At 49.8% G+C, this 16,759-nt stretch overlaps 3 protein-coding genes across 20 annotated transcripts in view; 2 read left to right on the forward strand and 1 right to left on the reverse strand.

The window, feature by feature from the left end:
* The window catches only part of Bltp3a (bridge-like lipid transfer protein family member 3A), a 44,372-nt gene extending 39,692 nt beyond the window's left edge, over positions 1-4,680 (forward strand). For 4 of the 5 annotated variants that reach the window (XM_002728921.6, XM_039099275.1, XM_039099274.2 and 1 more), the window contains 3 exons: positions 102-210; positions 320-420; positions 691-4,680. In XM_002728921.6, the coding sequence (XP_002728967.3) occupies positions 102-210; positions 320-420; positions 691-867 (387 nt within the window). In that variant the 3' untranslated portion in view covers positions 868-4,680. Of the gene's footprint in view, positions 1-101; positions 211-319; positions 421-690 lie in introns of those variants that run through there. The other variant, XR_005497711.2, reaches the window with a different exon arrangement.
* A 1,135-nt stretch (positions 4,681-5,815) lies between these two features.
* Positions 5,816-13,630, reverse strand: Taf11 (TATA-box binding protein associated factor 11). 6 transcript variants are annotated; one of them, XM_063279121.1, is made up of 6 exons: positions 13,496-13,630; positions 12,105-12,455; positions 11,663-12,018; positions 9,443-9,591; positions 7,616-7,703; positions 5,817-7,153 (listed from the first exon to the last, which is right to left on the reverse strand). In XM_063279121.1, exons 3-6 carry the CDS (start codon positions 11,831-11,833, stop codon positions 6,902-6,904), a joined length of 660 nt encoding a protein of 219 aa, XP_063135191.1. In that variant the 5' UTR covers positions 11,834-12,018; positions 12,105-12,455; positions 13,496-13,630; the 3' UTR covers positions 5,817-6,901. The 6 variants fall into 6 exon arrangements, with proteins under 6 accessions (NP_001008351.1, XP_063135191.1, XP_063135192.1 ...); XM_063279122.1 differs by having other exon boundaries at positions 13,435-13,583; NM_001008350.1 differs by lacking the exons at positions 12,105-12,455; positions 13,496-13,630 and having other exon boundaries at positions 5,816-6,419; positions 7,057-7,153; positions 11,663-11,912.
* A 66-nt stretch (positions 13,631-13,696) lies between these two features.
* Anks1a (ankyrin repeat and sterile alpha motif domain containing 1A) overlaps positions 13,697-16,759 on the forward strand; it is a 153,455-nt gene continuing 150,392 nt past the window's right edge. For 7 of the 9 annotated variants that reach the window (XR_010060683.1, XM_006256193.5, XM_039098686.2 and 4 more), the window contains exon 1: positions 13,697-14,030. Coding sequence is in view for 8 of the 9 variants with exons in the window: in XM_006256193.5 (XP_006256255.1) it covers positions 13,843-14,030 (188 nt within the window). In the remaining variant the exon portion in view is untranslated. The remainder of the gene's footprint in view (positions 14,031-16,759) is intronic. The other 2 variants (NM_001107613.3, NM_001414943.1) reach the window with 2 other exon arrangements.

A 16,759-nucleotide genomic window follows, 5' to 3' on the forward strand; every position in this document is an offset into this window, starting at 1 on the left:
AGAGTCAATGGCATCAGAGTGCCCCGGGCTGGGTGACAGGAGTGAGGGTATGCTGCCCCGGGCTGGGTGGGTAAGTCACATGGTTCCCCTCTCCCCTTCAGGATGATATCCCTCCAATCTATCCAACATCCCCTGGCCCTGTGCCCATCACTTTGACAATGGAGCGTCTCATGCTGAAGCGGGGTGACGATGGTGTGTTTCACCTTGGTGGTGAGTCAGGCTTCTTGGCTTTTCTGCTCTGCCTCTCTCTGGTAAGCAAGTAGAAGCTGTCTGGCTCTTGACAGGTACCAGTCACTCAAATGGGTCATTATTTCTCCAGCTCCTGCTCAGGACAGGCCGTTGGCTGAAGGACCTGAGAAGCAGCAGCTCCCGAAAGAGCAGGTGCCCCTGGTGCCCACAGGACAGGGCTTGGGACACCAGGTGAGGCCTAACTAGATGGGAGCACCTCATAAATACCTAGGGGGCAGTAATTGTGGAAGCAGTAAAACTCAGGCACACGAGGTCACCTGTCCTGTGCAGCAGCTTCTGGGGAGACAACAGGCTGTACACAGGAGTTGGTGGGGTGTGGCCACTGCTGCTCGTGTCCCTGTAGCTGATGCTGGGCTCTGCAGAGACCTGGGCACTTGGGAGACGGCTTGAGCTCTTTGATCCTTGCCCTGAGGGTGCTTCCTTCCCGTTCTCCCTCTCCAGGCTCAAGGAGATGCTACTGTGTTCTCTAGTGGTGAACTGTTTCTCCTTCAGGAGAAAGGCTCGCCTACTCTGCAGCAAGAACTTGCAGACACCAAACAAGCACTGGCCATTGCCAACCAGGACAGAGAAAAGCTGCTCCAGGAGATTAGGAAATACAACCCACTCTTTGAGCTTTGACAGCGGCTCAGCCGTCCAGGCTCCACAGAGAAGCTATCACCAGCAACAGTGCCGCCTGGGACAGGCGCTGGCCCGGGAGCCAGCAGGGCCAGGAGCACACGTTCATTCCTTGTGTGCTTCCTGCTGGCTGCCAGCCTGGGCGGAGGAGGAGCCGGCAGAGCATGGCCGCACCCAGGAATGGGGTGGCTCTGTCCCTGGCCCTGCACTGCGTCTTGCCATTAATGTAGCCTTGTAGTCCTCTGCACACTAGAGGAGTCTTCTCTACATCGTAGAGCGTTTCACCTCCTGGTGTCACGGCAGTGTCTGCTTCCTTCATGGCCTATGTGAACAGGTGTCCACCGAGTCATGCACACAGCCACCAAAGATCCCGTGTCCTGGAGCTTCCTGTGGCGTACCTGAGAGGTCCTTGGCCTGAGTCTTGAAGTAGATCGATCAATAGCCGATCCTCAGGGGTTGAGGCAGAGGAGGTCTGCGATCAGGGCAACATGGACTCGCCTCAGTGGAACGGGAGCTAGGCTCGTGTCATCTTGGCTGATGTTCTGGGTCAAGCTTTCATGTAGGATTTCTTCGTTGTGATGCTTTGACTCTGAAGTGGCTAGATCCTCTTTCCCTGCATAAGAATTGGTTTGAGGTTTAAGTCAGGACAGGGCTCACCTGCTCCCGAGTGCTCAGCTGAGAGCATGACAGGGTGGGGATACAGTTGCTGTTTTCACAGCTGTCCATGACAGGTCCCTTCCTTTCTGTTCCTGGAGTCACCTGCTTTCCCAGGACTGCCTCATCTTTCTGCCTGTGCTTCTGGTAGGCTTCCGACTGAGCTAAACTTAGTTCTACCCACCTCGGTATGCTGCCTCACTCCCCTCTATTTGGTTTTTTAAAATCATGTTTCCCAGGTTTCCTTCTGGTCCTATCAAAGTTTCCCCTTTCCTTCCGATTGTCAGAGCTTGGCTCTGTGGTGTGCTGTCTGGGTAGAAGCACAGCCTGGCTGACTCGCTTACTTGGCAGATGGTCTGTCCGTCTGTCGTGAGCTGGTGATGCTCTGGAGTCCTGACTGTGGCTGAGGGAGGGAAGGAGGAGAACCATTCCACGTAAAAAGGAGCACAGCTATGGAAGGATAAGGTCACACTGTTCAGACTTGCAGGGCCAGACATGTTCTTCACCAAGGCAAATTTCAGAACACCACGTCTTACAGAACTGGTTTGTTAAACTGAGGAGACACAGATTTGGGGACAACATCTTCTGGAGACAGTGTTAACAGGTGAAGTTCCCTCATTTCAAATTTTTTATAAATGACCTAGAACTTTAAATGGTGAACTGTTTATCCTTCAGAATGCCATTCTGTTTACATTCGATGTCACACAACTTGTAGACAGTGAAAAGCAGACCAGAAGACAGAAATAACCATAAAGCCACAGGGGAGTGAGCAAGGCTGTGAACAGGCAGCCTGACAGGAGAGGTTCAGCACAGTGGAGGGCTGGAGTGGAGCCCAGTAGTAGAGTATGTGAGCGGCACGTGAGGGCCTGGGCTCAGCCCACGATCACAAACTCTGTCACAGAAATAAAGACTGTATGTCTAAACAACCGCCACTACTACTAGAACCAAATACTCAGGAAAGAAGCCAGAGCCTTGCTGAGGGAGCAGGGATCAGTGAGATGCTGTGGTCTAAAGCCCGGCGGTGCCCCAGCACAGGGGAGTGCCCTCATCCCCCTACTGGGCACTTCGATTGTACTTGTTTATCTGGGAGTTGGAGAGTGATCAAGGTGAAGACATTGTCCTGAGGGGGGCAAGGGACCACACACAGGATCGGGGACCCAATCTTGAAACTTTAGTTCTGGGGCCCTGTCACTGCCTCAGGGAAAAAGAAAGCACTTTTAGCAAAGTCAGGAACTTGAAGGGCTTGTTGGAGAAGCGGCCCCTGTGTTTCTGACATTCTTGGAGGGAAGGGAGAGCAGTAACTAGGAAACAGGATCTTCAGGGTCACTTGACCTGGCTTACATCAAATCCCTTCCTCTTCCGCTCACTGCATCCCCTCCCTCAGGAAAAGATTTCTGACAAATACTTGGTGCACTTTACCCTTGAGCTTGCAGTAGAGACCTATTTTGTGTCAAGGACAATGCCTTAATGGCCAGAACGTCAGGTTTTTGAGCTAAGGGAGTCTGGGCTTCTTGTCCATGTGCAAACAGAGATGTAGAGTTCTGGCCCCCTTTATGCTTTGGCCTTTGTGTCTTGAAATCAGCCCTCGGGAAGGAAGCGTGGGAAGATTACATCCCATGGCATTTCAATAGTGTCTTGCGATTCCATTGCCCTGTTCACTGGGGGATGAGCAGGAGAGACTTGGCCATAATGCACCTGGCTGTGTGGATCTCCAGGGTAAGGGTACGGGAAACCGTCAGGCAGTGCTTTTGAAGTTCAGCTGTGAAGTTGCAGTTTGCAATACGAAATACCTCGAGACTTCTGCAGGGACCGCAACACTGTCCCTCAGAGTGTTCAGTCACTGCACATGGCCCTCAGCTGTAAAACTCTTTATAGCTGCATCATCTGTGATTGTCGAACTTTCCTGTTTACATGCCTGTGCCGGCAGTGTTCCCTGGTGTGTGTAGACTTAGAGTTGAGCCCGCTAACTGGGCTGCAGAGATGTGGCTCAAACTCATTTTCAGTTTACTGGAATGATGAACGGAGTCTCTGATGGTGCCAACATGGCTTCTCTCTCTCCCCATGAGCTGTTTTCAGTTTCACTCTCTGACCTTACCGAGCTATGGGCTGCACTCTTTGTGCTCTGTGCTGAGAGAAACGGGACATGTGAAGTAGAAAGTGTCGCTACCACAACTCAGCAAAGCCCGGAACCAAGTATCTGCTGTCTTTATGTTGTGTTGGGTTTTCCTTAGGGGCTCCAGAGGTTGAGCCCTGCAGAGGTGGTGTGAGGTTTCCTGGGTGGGAGCTTTGTATTCCTGACCCCTTTCTTTCATCTTGATGCATAAACTACCCAAGCTAGCAGATTAACATCTGCTTAAGACCACAACAGCCAGGACTCGTAGTTATGAACTCTTGGAGATGGGCAATGCACGTTTGTCTGGGTGATCAGAGCCTTGCAGGTGCCACCACTCTCTCCAGTCCAGTTCTCCAGGGTAGGTATGGAGAGTGGCTGTTAGTGAAGAAAGAGGCCTTCTGCCCCCAAGGCACAGGGAAAAACTTGGTAACTTTTAACAGTTAAGCCTTGCTAAAGTGGCCAGGCCTGAGATCTGAGCTTCCTGTTCTGCTGCTGTGTTTCTTATCCTGTATCCTTTATCAAAGTGGACATACTCCTGTGTGTTAAGAATTTCCTATTGGAGTTGTGAGGGAAATTTTTTGTCAGTTTACTACTTTCTGGTGAAGAGTTAGCTTGAGTCTTACATGCTTTCTGTGGAGTGCCCCCACGGAAGTGTCCTCTGCACTGGCTGAGCCAGTGAGTTTCAATGTAAGTTCCTAAGTTAGATCAGTCCAATTACGTGAGTCTGAACTGTTTCCCTAACTCAGGGTGCTAAAATAAGACTTGCTCAGGAAAGCTTCAGAAGAAAACAGCTTCCAAGCCTGCTTCCCGTGACACTCAGCAGCACATGGGGAGCGGGCCAGCAGATTGCCAACTACATCAGGTAGCCTTACTACTGCTAATCACTGTCAATGCCCTTCATTCTCCGAGGAGAGCAGTGAGAATGGATACAGTGAACTGAACCTTGGTCAGTATTGGGAAATTTACTGTTGAAATAGCTAATCGAGTCCCAAGTGTACTGGTTCTGTGAACCACCTGAAAAGCAAAATAAATGATACCATTGAATGGCATCGGTCCTCGCGTGTGTTTATACGAGTTCAAGTACAGGGTTTCTATGTTTTTACGATAGGTTCCTTTTGCTATGTACCAAATTGACCCCAAACTCACGATTCTCCCAGTCAGATACAGGATTTCCACGGCTGTAACAGTGCTTGCCTAGTGTGCACAGAAACCCTCAGACTGATGGATCCTCAGCACTGTATAAACCAATCCAACATGGTGGCACACACCCAGAATCCTAGTACTGGGGAGGTAAGGCAAGATCACAAGTTCAAGTTGTCCTCTTGGTTACATGAATACACTTGAGGGTTTTTTGTCTGTGTGTGAGTGTATGTTGTGTGTCTATGCCTGTGAAGGCCAGAAGAGGTATTGCATCCTCTAGAGCTGGAGGAACAAGAAGTTGTCAGTGGCTTGATGCAGGCACTGGGAACTGAACTTGGATCTTCTACCCTTAACTGCTAAGCATTCTCTCCAGGTCCAGATTTAAGGTTGTGAATATGGTAAAAAGGGCCAGTGTGATGGCCACCGTGTAACTCAAGAGTTCCAGGCCGGCTTTTGAGTTCAAGGCCAGCCTGGTTAGCCAAGGCTATATAATGAGACCCTGTCTCAAAACAGATTTTTTTTTTCCTACATGAAAAAGCCAATACTAGTCCTAGGCATAGTGGTGCTCTGTGTGTTGGAGGCCAGCCTGGTCTACATAATGAGTTCCAGGACAGCCAGAGCTACACAGTGATACTGAGTCAAAAAAAGAAGTAAGGAAAAAACAAAGAAAACCAAGCTGGGGGCTGGGGGTAGGGTTGGGGGCAGCCCAAGCCTTTCATCTCAGCGCTTGGGGAAGTCAGGGCAGGCAGATCTACAAGTTCAAGGCCAGTCTGGTCTACAGAATGAGCACCAGGACAGCCAAGGCAACACAGAAACCCTGTTTTGAAAAACAAGAAGAGGGGGCTGGAGAGATGGCTCAGCGGTTAAGAGCACCCGACTGCTCTTTCAGAGGTCATGAGTTCAATTCCCAGCAACCACATGGTGGCTCACAACCATCTGTAAAGAGATCTGATGCCCTCTTCTGGTGTATCTGAAGACACCTACAGTGTACTTATATATAATAAATAAATAAATCTTAAAAAAAAAAAAGAAAAACAAGAAGAAAAAAAAACAAACCAAGTTTTATTGGAAGAACAATGAGTTTTGTCTTCAACAAAATAAAATAAACTTTCCTACAGGTTGGAAAAGTTTACCGATCCCTCACACAATACACAGGAGAACCTGAAATACTACACGGCAGATGATTGCAAGTTTATGTTTCGAAATCCAGAGCAAGAAACAACCTGAATCTTAGCAACTTTAGGCTTCAATGTGAAGCCATTAGAGTCTCTTGTTTTTCTCTGAAACCACCTCCCTCTCCAGAAGATACTAATGGCCCCTGTATATTTCTTCAAACTAGCAAAGAGTCTTCACCATGCCCGAGGATAGTCTGTGACTGACTGAAGTCTGAGTCCCACTGCATGCCTTGCAGGTGGAACAGAAACATTAAAGTCAGCATCATGCGTCCTGGCACGCCGCCAACAACGCCTCAGCACAGAAGCCCAGCGGTGATGAGCCTGCAACAGTCTCCGTTAGATCTAGAAGAAGGTGATTTTCTTGTGCTTTGAGTTGGGGATTTGCCCCTTGGACTTCAACCTCCGGACGGCCTCCCTCATGTGCTTGGGCTGCAGGGGTGGCATTTCTCCCCATTTCTCACACACATCCAGGGCTAGTGTGGGGGAAGGAAACAATATCATCACAAGATTACAATCACGATTCCAGTTTAATTCTGTCTTTTGTGAAGTTTGCTGAAGAAACTTAAGAGAAGGCGTGGTGTTGCACGCCTTTAATCCTAGCCCTTGGGAGGCAGAGATGGTGGATCTCTGTGAGTTTGAGGCCAGCCTGGTCTACAGACCAAGTTCTAAAACTGCCAGCCAGGCTAAACAGAAAGCCTGTCTCAAAAAGCACCAGCCCTACCCCACCCCCCCAAAAGAGAAAAGGATGTCACAAAGTACTTCTCGCTGGCTTTTACTATATCCTGCAGGGACTGTACTATATACCACAAGCCAGAGATTAGCAATGAGAAGCTCTCTCCCTGGCAGGGAGAGCTCCCAGCAGGGCCTTGCTATCAAGGCATTGCTTTTGAAACAAGGTCTGCTGATGAAAAATACAGAGTTGTCTCTGTCACCCTGGGCTAAGGAAAGGGATTTCCTAGGTGGTCTCACCCCCTCCCTCCAGCTCCACACACCCAATAATAAAATCAGTGATGTTCTCCTCAAGACAAGGCCACCTTGGGGACCCTAACGTGCCTTGGTGGGGACAGCCTTGGGAACGTGGTCCCCATGAGGGGGACCGACGGCACTCACCCTCCTCTACCACCTCCCCGACAAAAACTTTAGAGATCCCAGACATGGCAATGACAACATTCTGGGACACAGACGTGCCAGTGATGGACTGGATCAGCTGGGAAGAGAGAGAGAGAGAGAGTTGGTGTTAGCATGCTCAATGGCTGGCTCAGGATGGAGTGCCAGGAAGTGACATGACGGCTGATGGCCAAGTGACATGGGCTACAGAGACAGCTCAGTGGTAAGGGTGCTTGCTGCCCTTGGAGAGGACCAGAGTCCAGTTTCCAGCACCCAGACTGGGTGGCTCACAACCACCTCTAACTCTAGTCAAGGGGATTGATGCCCTCCTCTGGCTTTCACAGGCACCAACACACATGGTATTTACCCACAGACACAGCAGTCAAAGAGCAAACCAATCCCAAACCTGCAAAAGACTAATGGTCTCAATTGCTGGAGTTGGCCAGATGGTGAGAGGTGATCCTTTCTCCCTAAGCTATCTCACTTCAGAATGCTGAAGGACACCATGGCTGTGGAGCCTCGCCTCGCTTCTTCCTAACGAGGAAAACAAGCCCAGCCTTACCCGCTTGATGGCCGCCTTAGGGAAAGCTGACCGGCGATACATTTCATAACGGTTCAGCTGCTCCTCAGAGAAAGACGAGACCAGGATTCTGGACAAGAATTGAGTAATTAGGATGGTTAATGAGAATGAACACTAAAGTCCCGAGTCAGCACACAAGCCTCTCCAGACACTGTTTCAGGGGTCACTAATGAGGAATGGCAACATTTCCACTCCCAGGAACCTTGGAAGGAGAAAAGGCAAACACAAAGGCAGCTGGGAAGGTGGTGCCTGCCTGCTCAGGAGGTGGAGGCCACCTTGCTCTTTGCAAGATAGCAATGTGAGGAGAAAACAGTACTATGCTGGCTGTGTGTCTGTGTCCCACCGACTGTAAACACCTACTACAGAACCCTATGTTCAAATCAGGGTTCTTCAGTATTAAGTTCAGAGGGAAATCAAGGCTAAGCGTACACTGTGATCCTCCTAGCTCTGCCTTCCAGCCTCAGCCCCAACACTTTTCTTTTAAATGACTGAGTCTATTTCCTATGTCTGTGGTGGGCAGAGGGGCACCCATGATGGAAGACAACGTGAAGAAGCAGCTTCCTCCTTCCAGGGAGTTGAACTTCATGGGGATTGAACTCAGGCTGTTGAGCTTGATGGCAGGTGCCCTTACCTGCTGGCCACATCACTAGCCCTGTGTTTCTTTATAAAACCAAAACAACTGACATATCTATGTAAGTCAATTTGCTTGTGCCATGCACATTTGCGAAGGTGTCCATGGAAACCAGCAGGAGTGCCAGACCCCTTAGAGCTGGAGCTGGAGGCATTTGTAAGCAGTTTGCTATGGAGCTGAGCCTTCCTGGCCCTCGGTTAGTGCAGATGGCTCTTAACCTCTGAGCGGTCCCTCTAGTCCCCTTTATTTTTTCATTCTTTTAAATAAAAAGATGGTTGAGCCAGTTTTAGAAGATGAACCATCACTTAATAGAAAATTCACAAAAAATATCAATGGCTAATCAAGATTGAGAAAAAACAAACAAGAAGCCCAAAACCTTAAGTATTACCAAGGAACTTGAAATGTTAACTCAATTAAAACAAGATCACAGTTTTCCTCAATCAAGAAATATGTTGAAAACATTCATACCAATAGTTAATATGGCTAGTTTATCACAGAGAGAAACAGAGAAGATGTAGAGGTGTCCCAAAGGTGAAACATGGCTGTTGAATCCTAGCCAGAGTAAGTGCAGGGCTGACGGTGTGATTCACACACAGGCTGAGATACAGTACACCCAGAAGGCACTAATGCTCCTGAGGACCCTGTTTGCACCAATGTTCCCAGATATACACCCTTGGGATAAGCTCCAGCAGCTGGATTTTGGGCTTTTCGGGGGGGTGGGGGTGGTATTCTGAGTTATTTCCAATGAGTCTATATTTAATGAAAAGGAAAAACATTGACCAAATGTAGTATAAAGAAGCATTTGAAAAAGCAACTACTTAATGTCCTTCCCCGTATGCATCCATGCATGTATGTATTTTGTGTCTGTCAGGAGCACACCTGTTTGGAGATCAGAGAGCAGTTTCCAGGAACTCATTCCTTCCACATGGTTTCCCAGGATCAAACTGGAGCTCAGTGGCCAGTACCTTTACCTGGCATCTTGCTGGCCTGAAACTATATCCAAGCACAGTGGCTCATGCCTATAATCTCAGCTCTATGCAGGCTGAGGCAGGAGGATCAGGAGTTCAAGACTAGCTTAAGCCTCATGAGCCCTTACCTCAAGGCAAACAAAAAAAGCGAGTGAGAGTGAATGTGCAGAGTGGAGCTAGAGCCTGGGCTGGGGACGGCTAGTGACTCACTGCATCTTCTGAATCTCGTCTTCGTCCACCTTCTGCTTCTTCTCCTTCTTGTCCTTGGTGTCTAATTTCAGCTTTTTGGCTGCAGGAGTAAGTAAAGATGGGTCTTCCCTCTCAGCTGCTGTTACGTCTGAGACATCCTGACTCTTGAGCTGGAAAGATGGACAGAAGTTCTCGTTACGTATTTGGGACACTTCTCAGGGTGGGGCAAGGTCCCCAGACACCCTCCTCTCTCCAGCCCAGCAGCTCTATGCCGTGGCTATCTGGTTCTAGGCACTGCCTAGACCCCCTGCATAGGAGGCGGTCTATCTCCTCAAGGAGGATTATGGTCCAGCTGGGAAAGAAACTGAAGAATCCAGTTTCCCAGCTTAGCCACGATGACATAGAGGTCCTGTATCTGTTTATCACATTACGGGGAAAGTGCCAAGGATCCAAACAGCCACTCTCCCTTGGGCCCACCCTTCTGGCCTCACTCCGTAGAAGATGCCAGTACAGTCTCCTGCGTGTGTGTCTTGGGAGCATCCCCCTGGACAGTGCTCTGTTCTGATCCTTTTTCTACTGGACCATGAGATCTTTCCCATTACTAGACTAGAAACATTTTTTTTTTTAAAATAATTTGAGACAGAGTCTCTCTATATAGCCCTGTCTGTTCTAAAGCTCTCTCTGTAGACCAGGCTGGCCTGGCACTCAGAGATCCACCTACCTCTGCCTCCAGAGTGCTTTGATTAAAGCTGTGCGTCACCGTGCCCAATTTTGAAATCTTTACTTTTTCTTTTGTAACTTAAGACACAAGGTCTCATTTTGTAGCCTGCGCTGGTGGCCCAACACTCCCTGGTTTCCAGCGTGTGGAAATTGTCTTGCTTTAAGCCTCCTTGCTGGGATTACAGACTTGTACCACAACTTTAAGTTAAAAACTGCAGATAGCTCAAAGGTTAAGAGCATTGGCTGTTCTCGCAGAGTATCCAGGTTTGATTACCAACGCCCACATTTCAGCTCACAGTCGTTAGCAACTCTCCTTTCAGAGGATCTAATGCCCTCTTCTGACTTCCACAGGGAACGTGCCAGGTGCATACATGGCAAACAGTCACTGGCTGAACATTCACATAGTAAAAGTGTATTTTTAAAAACGCACAAAGTTTCAATGATTACACACATTCATGCATACAGTATGAGAGTGTGTGTAGTGTGTGTGTGTGTGTTTGCAAGTAGACAACTCTGTGGAAACGGTGGGTTCTGGGGATCAAACTCCAGTTCCCACGTTTTACCTGCTGAACCACTTTGCCTACCCTAAGCTAAAAACTTTTACTATTTTTATTATTTTATTATTATGTTTATTATTTGTGTCCCTCTTCACCTAAGCACTTAACAGTTTTGTTCACAAGAGTAACCCACATTTTGTCCTGACCAACCTACATCAAAACTCATTAATGAGGTTTAATGGTTCCTTTAAAATGAAACCTATGTTGGGCAGTGGTGGCACATGTCTTTGATACTGAAACTTGGAAGTTAGAGGCAAGGGGATCTCTGACTTCGAGGCCAGCCTGGTCTACAGGGTGAGTTTAAAGACAGCCAGGGCTACCCTGTCTCAAACACACACACACACACACACACACACACACAGAGAGAGAGAGAGAGAGAGAGAGAGAGAGAGAGAGAGAGAGAGAGAGAGAGAGAGAGGGAGGAAGAAGAAGAAGAAGAAGAAGAAGAAGAAGAAGAAGAAGAAGAAAGAGAGAAAGAAAGAAAGAAAGAAAGAAAGAAAGAAAGAAAGAAAGAAATTAATATTTAAACTCGTACGGAAATTTGGAGAGGGAAAGAGAAGACATTACATATTTAACAACCCTTTCAACTTACTTTCCACTACTGACATACGCATGTTTCTAACCTTTGTGCTTCAGATTTTTAAGTGTATTTATCCTGAATCATTTTCTCCCCATCTTCTATCTTCTTGTCTCCTCCCTCCTCACCAACCCTTCTCCCAAAGGACCTGGGTTAGAAGCAGGACTCATTTTGTAGCTCAGGCAGTTCTGGAATCCATTCCTTCTTCAGCTGACTGCATGGGACCGAAACAACACTTACACCTTCCTGTCTCCTCCCCTGCCCCTCAAGGTTGCAGACTTAAAAAGAGTCGTGGTAATTCTAATTCTCCCGGCTTTGGAAACCAGGAAGCAGTCAGAGAGCACAGCCCGGGTACTCCTGCAGCCTTATCTACAAACTTCTACCTACCTCGCTTTCCTCCGCTGCGGCTTCTTTCGAGTCCGCGTCTCCAACCTGGTCGGTTTCCTCCGGGATTCCCTCAGTGTCGGCGGACACCGGGGCCCCAGGAGTAGCCCTCGTCTCCTCTGACTCCCCTGGCTCCCCGGCTTTGTCCGTGGGCGACTCCCCAAGGTTGTCCATCGCGATAGAAGGGGGTCAGAGGCGATGACAGTACCACTGGGCGAAGGAGTGAGGGTCAGCAATCTGTGCCCCAGAGCTGGTGCTTAAGGCTTTGACGTCGCGCCGCGATGACGTCACGCCCACGGCTCCTGGGAGGGGTCATTTTCAGAAGCGCGTTCATGGCTCAGGGGCTTCACGTAAACTGACTTTGTTTTAACGAGAAAGAAATGTATTAGTATAGAGCCTCGGCTTTAGAGAAGAAGCGTTTTTGAAAGAGCGTACATTCGTTTACCGAGAGACTTCTTTTTCTTCTCCTTCCTGGGAATGCAATGCCAATGAATCCTTCTTTAACTTGACTCCTTCAGCGCAAAGTCGAGGGAACAGGGAGAAAACTTCGTCCCTGTTGTTGCCTTGGACTGAGCAACTTCCGGCAGCGACCCAACCTCGTATTTTCTGAAGAACTGAGACCACCGGCTTGTGTCCACCAGGGAACTGCTTAGGCTTACCTTCTGTTTCGCAAGCATCTCTATCTAGTGCCAACAGAACGTAGCCAACTCGTTGAACGTAGCCAGAACCTTGAATTTCATTCATTGTCTCAAATATTGGCCACCTGCCTCGCGTCAGAACAGGGCTAGCTAGTATCCTGAGAAAAACCAGAAAAAACAATAAGCAAGCAAACAATCGTCTTCTCCCCATTACCTTTTCCCCTCAGTCCACCAATATTAAAAATTGGGACTGGTCCCCCAAATCTTTTAAAATGTTTCTCACGACAACTAAGAGAAAGAAGGTCTCTTCTGACCATTTATTGGAAGAATTAGTAGGATGGAGAGCGAGGATATGCGTTTTAAAAAGACTTCTTGTGCTGGAGAGATGGCTCAGTGGTTAAGAGCAATGACTACTCTTCCTGAGGTTCTGAGTTCAAATCCCAGCAACTACAATGGTGGCTCACAACCATCTGTAACGAGATCTGATGCCCTCTTCTGGTGTGTCTGAAGACAGCTATAGTGTACTTACATATAATAAATGAATCTTTTAAAAAAAGATTTCTTAACTTTTTCTTTCGTGTGTATGGGTGTTTTGCATATAAGTCTGGGCTCCGCACGCTTTCGTGGTACCCTGGGAGGCCAGAAAAGAGGATCACATCCGCTAGAACTGGAGTTACAGACTGCAGTGAGGTGCCACAAGGAATGGGAAACAAACCTAGATCCTCTGACAGAGCAGCCACGGAGCCACCTAACAGCCACTCCCGTACCGCCTCTTCCGCCCCCCTTTTTGAGATAGGGTCTCATTATGTAGCCTTGGCTAGCCCGTAACTTGCTTTGTAAGCCAGGCTGGTCTTAAACTCGCAGAGATGCGGCGGCTTCTGCTTCCCGACTGCTGGGACAAACGGCGAGTGCTACAATGCCAGGCTAACAGCAGTTGTAAAAACTCTCTGGCCTTCCCTCAAGGAAGCACCAGAGGGCGGGATTTTTCAAGTCTGGTTCTAGGTATCCGCAGCTATTCCGTAGTTAATCTATGTGTCTTGAATGGAATTGAAAACATGGGTACCCGTTACCGCCTTTCTTTTGTTTCTACGATGCCTGGACCAATGAGCGGATTTCCAGTCCCATGAGGTCCCAAACCTTTGAGAAGGCGAGCACTTCGGGAAGCTCCAACAAGTGTGCTGCCTTCCTTCTCTCCCACCTGTCGAATGGGCGGGTTCGCTGGGCGTGAACCGCGTCTGCGCCAGGCTCCACTCTGCACGCCCGGACTTCCACTCTGCCACCCTGGGTCACCTGCAAGGCGGCGCCGAGCCCCGCCCACTAGGTGGGCAAGGGGGCGGGGCGCGGGGGCGCGGTGACGCGTGACGCCGGATCCCGGAAGTGACGCGCCATCAGGGGAGGGGGAGACCAAGGAGGCGGGGAGGGGGAGAGAGGGGGTGGCGTCCCCGGCCGGTTTGAGGGGTGCGTTGCCCGGAGACGGAAAGTTTAGGAGCCTGAGCTGGCTCTGCAAGGCTAGGGGTTGGGGTCCGAGGGGTGGCGGTCCTGGGGATGGGGAAGGAGCAGGAGCTGCTGGAGGCGGCCCGCACCGGGCACCTCCCGGCCGTGGAGAAGCTGCTGTCCGGGAAGCGGCTCTCCTCCGGCTTCGGCGGCGGCGGCGGCGGCGGCTCCGGCAGCGGCGGCGGCTCCGGGGGCGGCGGCCTCGGCTCTTCCAGCCACCCTCTCTCCAGTCTGCTGAGGTGAGTGCGCGCGCCGGGGCTCGCAGTCCGGACTGCGCGGGCTCCCCCGAGAGGTCGCGGCTCCTACGGCGCGCGCGGCGCAGGCCGGGGCTCTCGTGTCTGGCGTCGCGGCTGCGGAGAATGGGGGGAGTGCCCAGGTGGCAGCCCGCGCCGCATGGCACAGCTCGGCGTCACCCTCGCCCGCCGTGAGGTGCCAGCTGTCGCTTCTCACAAAAGCCACTTCAGAGCAGACCGAATTCGCGGAATCCCTCTCACATCCTGCAGGAACTCCCACGCCGCGCGCAGCCTCGCGGCTCCCCTGGAGCACATTCTCGTTTCCTTCTCTTAGGAACTTAGGAACCTTCCACCCGGGCTGTGCAGAACCCGGCTTTTGTTTGTTTTTAAAATTGCTTCTGCGTTGATCGCGCACGAGGTGTTCAGTCTGTGAGCCCCTCTTGGCGCCTGAAGCTCAGTTTGTCATTTCCTTGTTGTCACTCTGGCTGGGTTCGTCCAAGTGGCATCTGCTCATTTCCCCCTGGGACTTAATCGCAAAGAAACCAAGGCTTGCTTAAGGGAGCTTAGGTGCGTTCAACTTTCTGAGATCTTTTAGACGCTTGAATCTCGGGCTGCAAGGCGTCGGGAGGGAGTAGGGGGTCACTCTTTGTAGTTTACAAGGGGGATTGGAATGCTCTGTCAGAGTGCACAAAATGTGTTGGTTCAGCAGCGCTTTCGTAGCTGTTTTCTTTTCCTTCCTTGTTCTTTTGAGGTTTTTAAGAAGTGGAAGTTCATTTAGAAGTGGCTTCCTTAGCTTCTGTTCCCTGTAGGTTCATGCACCTTCAGTTTAAGTAAGCTTGGAGAGGTTGCAACCAGGAAGCCCACGGCTTTAATAAATAGGTATTCATTCAGTCCTGAGTCTCAACCCACATATTTTCAGGAAGATTTTTAAAAGCACTATACAAGAACCCTCCCCTTCCTTTGATGGGGAAAAAGCCGATTCTGTTTGGCTGCACTCAGTCTCTTGAAGAATACTGGCTCATAGGTGGTAATCAAAGTTTTTTGAATAGATAAAAAGTACTGATTCTAGTAGAATGGTTGTGTGTGTGTGCCTATGTTTGGGTGTGTGTGTGTGTGTGTGTGTGCGCGCGCGCGCGCGCGCGAATGTGCACGATGAAGGCTAGACGTTGACATCTGGCGTCTTCCTCACTTGCTCTCCCCCAAAACCTGGAGTTTGCTGATTGCGCCAAACTGGCTGGCCAGCAAGTCCCAGGGATTTCCCTGCCTCTGCCTTCCCAGTACTAACATTACAGCCACGTTGGCGCGCTCTCTCTCTCTCTCTCTCTCTCTCTCTCTCTCTCTCTCTCTCTCTCTTTATTCTTCCTTTAAACATGGGTGCTAGATCAAATTCAAGGGTTCCTGTTTGCTGAACAAGCACTCTATGGACTGAGCCATCTCCTCAGGGGATGATCAGCCTCTAAATAAATTGAGATCCTAGCTGGTAGTGGTTGGCACTTCAGAGGACAGACACTTCTCTGGGATAGGTTAGAATCTCCAGGGGAGGTGCACCGAGGCTGGCTTTGAAGTCAAGGTTTGGGTAGATAGCACGTAGTTGGGAATGCTCAGAGGAAGCACACCCTGTTCAGAGGCAGGGTTTGTTTGCTGTTTGTGGACTACTCGGGGACTTCCTGCTTGGGATCTTGAGTAGTCGTGCCTTTAAAGGCAAATAAGAATGGATCGGTATACTTTTGGCTCTCATGTTAGCAGCCTGTCTTGTATTAGCACACTTGTATTCTCAGTCTCTATATTAGCACCTGAAGACAGAGTCTCCCAGTTGGGGTTTCTATTGCTGTGATGAGACACCATGACTAAAAGCAAGTTGGGGAGGAAAGGGTTTATTTAATGGCTTGCACTCCCACATCATAGTCTGGTCACTCACTCAGGACCAGAACTCACCAGGGCAGGAACCTGGAGGCAGAGCTGATGCAGAGGCCATGGAGGGGTGCTGCCGACTGGCTTGTTCTCCTGGCTTGCTCCTCATGCCTTGCTCAGCCCTCTTTCTTATAGAACCCAGGACTACCAGCCCAGGGGATGGCACCACCTACAGTGGGCAGAGCCCTCCCCCATCAATCACTAATTAAGAAAATGCCCTACAGCCAGATCTTATGGGGGCATTTTCTCAGTTGGGGCTCCCTCCTTCCAGGTGACTCTAGTTTGTGTCAGTGGGTGTAAAACCAGCCAGCACACAGGCGCTCAGCAACTAAACACGGAACACTTTTTTCCCTCATTTCTTTGTTTGTTTGTTTTTAGGCAGTGCCTCACTACATCGCCTTGGGCTGGAACTCATTAAGTAGGCTGGGCTGGCTTTGAACTAGCAGAGATCCGCCTGCCTCTGCCTCTGCCTCCCACGTGCTGGACTTCCCACTTTTTTTTTTTTTTTTTTTTTTTAATTCTGCACGTACTCCTTTAGCTGAGAGGCAAGGGAAAACTGCACGGATGATGCAGTACTTGGGGATTTGCCGTGGACGCCCTCTGCCTCGGGGGAGGGGGACATAAACTTTCCGCACATCTTCTGCCCTCTGATACAGGTCAGGTTCCTCTTGGTGTGCCCTCAGAGGCAGTGGGACGTTGTTGAGATCTGGTTGCCACATACATAGTTAAACAAGACTGCCAGGTCTGTTGAGCACAGTGCTTTTTTCCATTTCTTCCATAAAGCATGAGTGGGTGTGTCCCTTCCCTAGAGTCACATCGCTGCT

This window comes from Rattus norvegicus, chromosome 20, assembly GCF_036323735.1.
Source record: "Rattus norvegicus strain BN/NHsdMcwi chromosome 20, GRCr8, whole genome shotgun sequence".
In the NCBI taxonomy this organism is placed as follows: Eukaryota; Metazoa; Chordata; class Mammalia; order Rodentia; family Muridae; genus Rattus; species Rattus norvegicus.

What these genes read in the sequence shown, in the direction of transcription:
- Taf11 (XM_063279121.1), bottom strand. Translation starts at nt 11,833, where the DNA reads ATGGACAACCTTGGGGAGTCGCCCACGGACAAAGCCGGGGAGCCAGGG. An exon ending in CCGCAGCGGAGGAAAGCGAG is followed by an intron (nt 9,592 to 11,662) that starts GTAGGTAGAAGT and finishes CCATCTTTCCAG; the next exon opens with CTCAAGAGTCAGGATGTCTC. An exon ending in GACGAGATTCAGAAGATGCA is followed by an intron (nt 7,704 to 9,442) that starts GTGAGTCACTAG and finishes ATTCTTGTCCAG; the next exon opens with AATCCTGGTCTCGTCTTTCT.